General features: G+C 47.9%; 1 protein-coding gene across 1 annotated transcript in view; it reads right to left on the bottom strand.

Moving 5' to 3' along the window:
* dimm (basic helix-loop-helix family member dimmed) overlaps nt 1–10,364 on the bottom strand; it is a 30,318-nt gene extending 19,954 nt beyond the window's left edge. Inside the window, exons 1-2 of the mRNA XM_050177046.3 lie at nt 9,924–10,364; nt 5,873–6,155 (exon numbers count right to left, since the gene is read on the bottom strand). Coding sequence (XP_050033003.1) covers nt 5,873–6,155; nt 9,924–10,039 — 399 coding nt within the window. The 5' untranslated portion in view covers nt 10,040–10,364. The remainder of the gene's footprint in view (nt 1–5,872; nt 6,156–9,923) is intronic.
* Between the last annotated feature and the right edge of the window lie 462 nt (nt 10,365–10,826).

The following is a 10,826-nucleotide window of genomic DNA, read 5'->3' as shown; positions in this document are numbered from 1 at the left end:
TACAGTTGTCATGTCCCCATTGGCTCCTGGCTGCCTGGTGAGGTTCCGCATTGAGTCCATTTGCGATAACTTCGCGACCGGCCGCCGTATGCTGTATAGGTGCGAGGGAAAGTGGGTGAGCCGACAAGGATGGTAGCGTGATGCGCAGAGGAAGAAGTGGTGGAAGGGGGGGGGGGGGTGGAGCTGAGCGGGCGTCTCTTCTGGCCCGGCCGCGGCGCGCAGGACGCGACTGAGCGATATATATATATAAGGTCTAGCCCGGTTATAACGAAGTCGGCGGGAATCGGGAATCACTTCGCTATATCCGCTATTTCGTTATATGTGGACTATGAAACAATAACGCTAACATGGGCATACCGATTCATTGCCCCTGAAAGAAGTGGTCCAGCGTCCCCAGAACACGTTTCGCGAGTGCGGACTTCAGGATTGCGGCTTCCATTCCATCCAACTTCGAACCTAAGATCTGGTCGAACTCCGGACTCCCGTGGTACATCCGTAGCGTGTCAACAGCTGCGATGGCCGCTGCGGAGGTGACCGGCGTAGGGGCACAACTAGCATCGTCGCATTCGCTGTCGGAGGCGCTGTCCGCCAAGGTCTCTTCCATGACACTCCCGGCAACTTCTTCAGTCGTGAAGTCCTCGGTGGCAACAAGGTCTTCGTCGGCGAAAACGAAGTTCATGTGGCTTAGACCCGCAGGCACAACGTTCAAGTCGCTAGCGGAATCCCAAAGCTGCATGCTGCATCGATGCTGCCATGCGATGCAGTGAAGCAACCTTTCGCTCCGCGGGAGAGCAGACGACGCCATGAAAGGACGCCGTCAGCCGAATTTTGCTCTTATTTTCGCTGAAAAAAATGTGTTGATTGACAGATTATTTTTCGGTTTGTATTAAATCTCTTCGTTATATCTGCTGACGCGCTCTTATTTACTTCGTTAAAACCGGACCCAAAATGTATTGAAAATGCAAAGATGGGAATGGGAAATTTAAATCCCTTCGTTATAACCGCTATTTCGCTATAAGTGGCTTCGTTATAACCGGGCTAGACTGTATATATATATGTTTGCCGAAGGAATGTGCTAGCGAGCGTGCTTATAATAACCCTAAACTAGTGCAAGCAAGCGCACCTCCGTTCTGCGTAACAAAAAAAAAAAAAAAAACATTTTCTCCATGATACCGGAACAGGTAATGTCGGCTCTCAGGCATCTCTTGAAGCTCGCTGAGCTGTTGATGGAAGCGCGGATCATGCCTAGCGGATTCGTTGATTTACGTTATTTTGCTTGGTTTATAACCATTCGGTATGTGTCAGTGTGCGCATGCGTGTGCACGTAATTTGGCGCTGCTCCAAAATAAGCATGAGCCTTTGTGACACAGGAAGTAGGGAATCGGTAAATGTCGCTTCATCCGTGTTGTATTCCGGTCACCACCATTCTTCCGTAGACAAGCACCGTATACATCGCATTCCTCCTGGTGACCATCGCGCGTCGTAGAGGTCTTCCAATGCGCATCCGCTTGATTTGAAGTTCGCGCTGCGGCACAGCTTGTAAGCGGTGCAGTGCATAAATAATATTAATAATAATAATAATAATAATAATAATAATAATAATAATAATAATAATAATAATAAAAAGAAACTGCACGAGAATAACGTTGTCACCTTTGTTACATAGGATGAATATAAAGAAACTTCTAAGCGTCGCCGTTAATTGTAAGCCTTCCAAGTTACCGCTTCGCTAAAGCATCGCTTCACGCACATTCCAACACGTGCGTTGGATCCGCAACATTTTCTCTTTAACTTATTGAGTTGCGTCTAACCCCGGAAATTGCAGAAAGGGTCCGCTTCAACGGTTGGCATTGCGCCGTCTTCGCGCAGTCATCGCCATGCCGTCACGGTCACGCCTGACCCTGGAGAGCGAGTGTCATGGCACGAAGTGGGTGGATCCCGGAGACTGTGCATGTCCGATACAGCCCAAGCAATGCAAATTTCAGAATGACCACTAAGCACTCTTAATGACGGCGTTCACGGCAATCGCGCTGATGTCATTACATTGCTCGAATGCTAAAATCGTTTACGCCGACCGCCACCGTGAGACGGGTTCTGCCAGAATCCTTTTTTCTTCTGTATTGACTGTTCACACAAGTTTAGGAAAACGCCTTATCGGCAAAATACTCTCGTCACCACAAGTGATCGTCCTTTAACTATTGAACGAGTTATCATGGTGTCTAAGCCGGCAGGGGAGAATACTTCACGCACATTTGCAATGTCGTCCTAAATAAGTGAGCCGGAATACCAAGACACGGGGCAAAGGACGCTGATGATCACTTATAAACATACACTTGGTCCAGAAAAATAAAAACAAAAACAGAGGTCAGTGAACCTAAGTGCTGTCTTCGACCGACAAGAAAGAAAGGTCACCGCAGAGCGCTTTAAAGTTCGGGGACGTGTGCGTGCGCTTGTTTCAAAAGTTAAACAGCTCAGAAAAGATTGGTATTTTGTTTACTCTCTAAGTAGAATGAACCATGCTGCCTCGTTTCTCTGCCTTTAGGCCGCAGCTGACATTCAAGACAAGATTATGATGAGAAGGTGAGAACAGTGTGAGGAGAAATGGTTGGACGTGTTTGTGAGCTGAAAGCTACGGCGTTCAACGACCTCGCGAGTTCGACGACTGAAACGTGGACTCGTTTATCCTTCCCGGCGACCGTCTTTCACCGTTTAACCGGATGTTCAAAGTAATCGCCAAGCGCAACACGCGCCTTTCCGTGTCTGGAAGTTTCTCGAACATTGTCGCCGGTCCTCTCTGTCGCCCACGTTGTCGCCGAGCCTCGCGTTATCGGAATGCGCGCGCGACGAGAATAGTGGTGCACATTCCAGAACCCACGCGTGCACCGGCCACTGAGTCACGCATAAATGGTCGATGCTGCATCAAATTTCGACTATCGACGAACGTGCTCGCCGCGATAACTCTGATTTGAGGGTCGCTTTGGTTTTGGTCGAGCACAGGTTCGCCCAATGAACAGTTGGTTTTATTGCGATAGTAATCTTGCGGAGACTCCAGGCACACTTCCAACGTCGTGGTCGCCTTGATGTTGCGCATACAGTCCCTAAGTGCGATAACATTGTGGCCGCGAGCCGTGTGTTGTGGGTGCTTGCGAGAGCTTGTGAGGGTAAGCAGAGGATGGTGGCTTCATCTCGAGTGCGCAAGGGAGGAAGGCTTGGAAGGAAGCTCGCCGTCCTCCATCGCGCTAGGCGCCGGGCGAGGGGGGAGGGATGGAGGGAAGGTTCTTTTCCGACAGTGGCTGCGCATGGCGCGGAGCCTATTTTGAAAGCGATCTGCGATGGGTACAGAGTCTACGCCCGCCGAGTGTTGATAGCTTCACGTGCGCTGCGTTGTCGCTGAGGTAGAGAATACCTCGGCTGTTACATTTCTGTCTGTATTGCGGCGAGAAATAAGGGAAAAGGTAAACGTAAGAGATAAACGAACGAAATGAATGAAAATAATCATAATGAAGATAAAGATGCGGCGACGACGAGTTCGCTCGACATGTAACGTCTGTCCGCGCAACCGCTGTCTAAATGATATGTGCATTTTGCAAGTGTCCTCCGCGTACTAACGTGAATGGCAAGCCCAAAAACACAGCTCACTTTGAACTCAGTCAAAACAGTACAGACCACTGTAAGTGCGGCCATCGATAACTGTAAAGCACCACTTATCCCACGCGCTGACCTTACTTTGTGTCGACTAAAAGGTACTTTAAAAATCTGTAAGCCTTTTCCATTAGGCTACTCGCTGACCATGGCCCAAATAACTCTTATATTCTCACAAGCTCCTTTGTAGGTGTTCTTATTTCTCCGGCGTATTTCAGGCACAAACGCTATCTCTTGTTTCTTGGTTTTCAGGTATAAATGCGTTAGGATGTACTCATAATATCACTCGCTCTCTCGACCCTTCACTCACTCTTATCAATCAATCAATCAATCAATCAATCAATCAATCAATCAATCAATCAATCAATCAATCAATCAATCAATCAATCAATCAATCAATCAATCACTAAGATGATGTTTGAAACAAAGGGAAACACTCATTATGGATGGCGAAAGTTTTGCCGGAAGTATGTCCACCAAATCTTCGCTATCCTCCAAGCTAACACTAAGACAGCGGCCATAATTAAAAGCTCCCGCGGAGCACGCTTGGGTTCGTTGCACCGGCAAGTTTCCGGGCAACATTTTCCAGCTGTCAGTGCACCTTTAATGCCGTTATGCCATCCATCGACCGTACAGCAGTTGGCCGATGAGAAAGAGCAGTGGCCTTTCACCTTGCTTTTTACCCTTTGCTAATACACATGTTGCCTCTGCTGAAAGGCGCATTCGGGGAAATAGATTGCCTCTCTTTTTACGAGTCTTATCCTACGTGATAATTTTCAGGCATCCAAAAGCAGAACAGTATTCGGTATTCGATACTCGCAGGCATTACTTTTGGAACACTTGCTGTCAATTCGATTCGACGATTTCGCTATTCGTACTCGCCTATACTTGGTGACACATCAAACGTTCACATTCAGTTGGGTTCAACATTTTCTCATTTGAACTGGCCTATACTCGGTGCAAAACTTTACTTTCGCAGTCCATTCTACTTGACAATTTCGCTATTCGAACTGGCCCGTGATCGGTGACAAACTAAATATTCAGTACAAGCACCGTCCACAAAACCGCATTGAATCTGTCCTCTGTGCCTACACGCTCCAAAACGTAACTCCCCAGAAAAGTTTATATTAAAAGGACTGCACCTCGACTGTGACATCACAGCAATGCGGGGACGTAATTGGACGGCGCATCTACACAAATTTTATTTCAGTCGTACAGCTGTCTATATTTACCAATGCATTCTTGGGTCGTCACCCATTATAGTTGCACCTGTTCCCTCTGTTCCAAGAGCGCACCAGTGTTGCTTGCTTCATAGGACTCAATTCGAATCTCCTTAAAGTTTGGCTACAAAACCGACTACAGAAAAATAATCCCTGTCACTGCGATTGTTCCGCAACCATGGGAACGCTGGGTGTGTCTAATCTCGGCGCTTTTGGCATTAAGCGTTCTGGTGCACTTATTTATTACGCTTCGTCTTTATAAATCTGCAATCACATTCTTCTTAACAGATGAAGGCAATAATCTTCTGCTCACATGCACAGTCGTTGCAAAACGCAGCATTTATAACGTAATAGTCTGTTGAATATTATCAATTCCTAAATTAACAAAGGCGTATGAAGGCGGAATGACTAACAAATGATAAGACAATTCTATTTACAACCCAAGCTGGCTGAAGTACCACACTTTCAGCTCCCGCAAACAATAAACTCCCCCTCACAAGTCGTTTGCGGAACTGTGGAAGCTACAGGACTTCTTAGCCAATAGGAAGGCTGAATGCCTTTCGAGATACGTTCATCCGCACCGCGTCTCAGCGGCTGCCGTATTCACGGTATGCCACGTGCATGCGCAAAGGTCTTGACACATCACTTATCGCTGTAACGTATCACGTATCAAGCAAAAAAAAAAAAAAAACTCCAATCCCGGCAACAATCAGACACTTACGCCCGGAACTATATTTCACTGCGCAAGGACATTGCCTGTGTACGCGTCGTGCGTTTGGGCAGCGTTGCAAACGACTTGCGAGATGGAGCATCGAGTCATAGTTGTCTGTAGTAATTTTTTTTAGAAACTCTACTTAGATTTAGGTGCACGTTAGAGAACCCCATGGTGGTGCAAATTTCCGGAATCCGGCGCTACGGCGTGCCTGATGATCAGACCGCGGTTTTTGGCACGTAAAAATCCCACGAGTTAAAAGTTATGTGCCGTGTGCAGACATGGCCTCGATGCGCACCTGGAAGGCGTCGTTGAGCGAGTGCATGCGCATGCGCTCTCGCTCGTTGCTCTCGAGGCGCCGCAGGTTGCGCTCCCGGGCCGAGAGGGCGCTGCGCCGCCGCCTCCCGCCGGTAGGGGCAGCACCGGCGGCGCTCGGGGGCGGCCGCCGTCGGGTGGCGCCATCTGGCGACGCCATGGGCGGAGGCGGGGGCGAGTCGCTCGTTGCGCCGCCGCCCTGGCCACCGGACGAGGACGAGTCGGAGCGAGCGCCATCCGAGATGTCGTTCGCCAGGTTGCTAGATCTGCGGGCAAGGGAAGGCCGGATGACGCAGTTAGAAAGCCCCCGGTTGCCCCGGCCCCATTCCTTTGCTTTCTTCGACCCGCGCTTAAACTTACGGCGCAAACACCTAAGACGAACCACAAAAGGAAGATACGACACACACTGGCGCTGTGTGTATCGACACACAGCGCCAGTGTATGTCGTATCTTCCTCTTGTGGTTCGTCTTGGGTGTTTGCGGCGTAAGTTTAAATTCAGAATTATGTACCAACTAGGCCCAAATGAAGTTTTACTGAATTTCGACCTGCGTTCCTATCCATTCGTTCCAGAAGCCGACAAGCATCGTGCTCCTTCCCCAGAAATTGACCCTCCACCGCAACAAAGCGACTTAGCAACACTGATAACGATTAGCCGCCACCTCGTTACTGCGCGCTGCGGTTATTACGATAGTCATTGCGTCTCGAAGCGTGAGTAGCGTGGAAGTATTCGGGCCATCGAGGCGTACGCTGGTATCATCGCCATGGTTATCGTCACCAATACTTATCGTCGTTATTATACTGTAAGTCCTCCACTGCCGGACGAAAGCCTCTCCCATCGCTCTCCATCTTCCCCTGTCTTGCAGCGGGGAAAACTTCTGTGCCCGCGTTGAGCGACAGTGTGGAAGAACTGTAAGGGCGCTTGCGCTACGTGCGCGTAAGCTTGGAGTCGGTCCACCCTGTCCCATAAATAACCTTCATTCTCGTCAGGGCCGCCATCGAGGACGATGTTTTTTTTTTAAGCGATGTCAGTTTCGCTGTCCTGTGAACCGTGCGCGAGGCACTTCTTGTCCTTCGTCTGATTTGAATGGTGTTTTGTTTTTTTTCCAACTTCATATAAGGTCATGCACGAACACTTGTGCGCGCGTGTGCTTCTGCGTAAAGTTAAGTGGAAGACGGCGCTCTTCCCTACGCCTCTGAGCTGCCGTGTTTTTCGGCGTGATTCTGCACTGAATACCCAACAAGTATTCGCCAGTATGAATATAACGCTTCCCTCACTCAGCCGAGGACACGAAGAATAACGTTGAAACCACTAGCACTACCGAGACTACTCAAGACTATCGCAAGACTACGTCAAGACTATCTCTGGGCAAGCGGGCGTGCTCGTTGAGCTCCGTATGCTCTATGTTAGTCAGGCTAACACTTCGAGCGTATAAATAAAGTTTCTATCTTTCTGTCGTTCAGCATAAGTGCCATTAGGCAAACGGAACGCTTCGGCGAATATGTTGCACCTCGTTGATGGAAGCTGCCTAAAAAAAAAAAAGAAAAAAAAGGACGTAGGCAGGCAGTACACGAGAGAGAAAAAGAAAAAAGAAGTTGGTACGACGAGGGTAGCTGGCTCTCAGTGTGTTTTTTTTTTTTTTCTTTTCGCGTCGGCCGAACGTTTCTACAGAGATTATGTGGAAGAAGATTTGGACGTTCCACTTAGGAAATTTTGCGCGGAACAATGATGCCACTGATAAGCAGTAAGGGTGACAACAAGCTCGACCGAAGGGAGAGCCCACGCTCGTGCGAGGGAATTCGTTCTGCACGCGTTTCGCCAATTGGAACATTTGTGCAAATATATACTACTTGCTTAACGAGACCTGTGTCGAACGAGAAAACAAAAATTGCACAGCTCGGACCCCACTTCGCGTGCTAAGAGGCAGTTCCTCTGGAGGCCACCGAAAGGCGCTCCGCGAGCTTCAAGAAACTTCTACGGAAATACGAGCTAATTATTATCGACCTTTTGGCGCTGAAATATGGCGAGTAGTCGCATAGTATGCTCTATTCAGTGTAACACATCCGGAAACAGCGCTATCGATCCTGTGATTTTCGGGCACAGATATTTAAGAGGTACATCGCTGCCAATTATTGATAACGGTAATAAGGTAACTGAGTGATCTGCCATTGTCACTTGACATCAAATGTCATCCATCACCGCCATTCATGTTGCTTGCCTTCTTTACCGCAGAGATGTAAAAGAAAAAAGAAATTGAGGACAACTATCTGCACACAGATGACAATACCATACCGGTGTACCGGTTAAGCTTGTTCCACTAAATGTAAGGCCTTGAGACGACAGAGGTTCTTAATTTCTAACTCAGTAAACAGTGATGCACTTAAACGTCGAATTATAAATGCGGTATAACTTAAAACAACCCCCAAAATGCGACGTCAGCGGAACGTCTTCACAGATTCCTCGCGTTGTTCAACGCCTTCTCTGACCTCTTGAAATTCTGCCGGTGTGCGACGTCTTATCAATTATCTGAGACCATTCCCTGGTATAGTTATATTTTTACCACATGAAGAGCAGTCGCCAGCACTACCTGTCGGGTGCTAACACATCCTCATAAAAGATGAAGTCAATAACAATCTAAACAACAAAAAAAATGGACAAATTGCAGAAGTGCAGACAGGAACTCATGCAAAGATAAAATGAATATGAAAGGAAGGTCCCAATTTCTGGAACTTAATAATGGCACAGCGGGTCTTTCAGCTATGCGGCGCTTCGTAAAACACAACCAACTGTCTGAAAGAAGCAAACTGGGCACTTCGAATGCTTATACATGGTAATTTTACGAACAAGCCAACAAGCCACCTAATAAAAACGTTTTCTTCCACGCTTGTCTTCGAAACAGGAAGGAAGCAGGCTTTCGCAAGCGCTCGTTCACGTCCTTCCCGCTTCCGAGCATGTTCCGGGAAAAAAGAAAGAGTTCTTCCACATTACGCTGCGCACCGCGAACCAACGGGGCTTTACGCTTATTAAGAACGCCTTCCACGTATCCAGCCACCTCCTTTTTGCACTACACATTTCCGGCTCAAAAGACCGTAACCTGCAACGTTTTCCGGCTCTTTTCCACCAAGAAAAAAATATATAAGAGAAATAAAGCTTCGACAGGACTAACCAATGCTAACCCTAACAGCGTGCACACCTAACAATGCGAGTGCAACTGTGGTAACGTAGGTACACGGACGATACTCCACTTTTCTTTTCTTCTTGGTGTTATAGCTCTTAAAAGATACACTTCTCCGGCGCAGTCGACTCTTGTGGCGGCTGCTGTATACCGAGTTTTTACGCTACGTATTATTAAAAAAAGATAAAACATCCTTTCTTAAATCAAGATAGCATTTATTCTATCGTAGATAGCCTGACACGGCGCATTGTCGACGTGCAGTTTTCAGCGCACATTAGCTTGGATTGGATAGGATTGCTTTATTTTGCCATCAAAGTGTACATGATGGCGGGAGCCTGGAGCAAAATCTTGAGTTACTTCATCGATGCTGGGAGAACAGAAAGAGAGGGAGAGAAACAAAGTAAGAGAAAGGCAGGGAAGTCCACCAGACGCACCAGCATGGTTCACTACCCTACACATAGAAAAATGGGGTTTAGGATATAAAAACAAGCGCATAAAGGAGAGAAAAGACCTCGGGTGTCGCTTCGTCCGGAGGTTCACGTCGAAACAAGCCACGGCTACCTGAAGTCTGACGACATCGGGATCTGCGCTAATGCGCATATCGCCCGCTGGGCTTGCACAGCGCAGGGTCCCGGTATGGGGGTAACTTTTTGTTCAACAAGGCCGATTCTTGGGCTAGTTGGTACGGTTTACTACTGCGGTTTACTGCTACGAGTAATAATTGCGCTAAAGGCTTTGCCATTATGAGTAACTTTTTGTCACCGCAGTGCCCGTAGGAGATGCATAAACGACTGCCGCGCTAGCTCAGTGCGCACAGCAGGCTACAGTTGCCCGTGGGTCTACGCTACCTGTTGTCGTACCTCGAATCCAGCCTGGGCCTCTTTCGGTCGGGCTGGCGCGCCTCGTCAGGCCAGTCCTCGGCGCCCAGCGGGTCCTCTTCGTGAGCCGCCGTGTCTTCCCCTCGAGACCTCACCATGACCTCCCTGCGACGAATAGCCAGAGGGCGTTGCTGCTATAAGGTGACTACAAAAAAAAAATAAAAAAAAATAGGGGTGACTGTAAAAGGTCCCAAACCGAGAGCCACAAACAGACACACCGATAATCAACATTTAATGAATATTTCAAATATATAATTTTAGTTTTTAGCCGGATTCTTGCTTTAAGATGGATACATTATTCTACTAGTGCTACCCCCCCCCGCCCCCTCCCACCTCTTATAAAACTCCTTCCAATCAGCCGTCTTACAAACGCTGGCTTCTTCACCATTCCCTTGTTAGTGGGCGAGCCCAGTTAATACATTATTCTACTAGTGCTACCCCCCCCCCCCTCTTATCAGACCCCGTACAATCGGCCCTCTTATAAGCGCTGGCTTCTTCTTGGCCATTCCCCCGATAGGGGGTGAGCGCTGGTAAGAGGAAAGAGTAAGCAACAACAAGATGGTCGCCTCGGCGGGCGGGAGAACGCTAGTGCGGCAGTAGGTGAGTCCAGAGACGAAGGAATCGCACAACTCTGGCTTCTTTTCGTCAATTCGATTCAAGTTTATTTTTCTCGTAAATCTGGAATATACATGTTCAAGAAAACAAAAGTACAGAAGAAGGTATCGTAGTCAAAAGACTTAATGAGAGACCGTCTGTTGATACGCGCATCAAAGAAAAATAACTATAGAATGAATAGCGTCAGCTCCTCTTCTTTTTTTTTTTTTTTGGAAAGAGCTAACATCACACAACAACAACTGCAAGAAATAGAATAAATGGAACATTACA

Source organism: Dermacentor andersoni, chromosome 8, assembly GCF_023375885.2.
Source record: "Dermacentor andersoni chromosome 8, qqDerAnde1_hic_scaffold, whole genome shotgun sequence".
Lineage (NCBI taxonomy): Eukaryota > Metazoa > Arthropoda > Arachnida > Ixodida > Ixodidae > Dermacentor > Dermacentor andersoni.
Note: the sequence above shows the minus strand (reverse complement) of the source record. Positions and strands in the feature narration are given on the sequence as shown.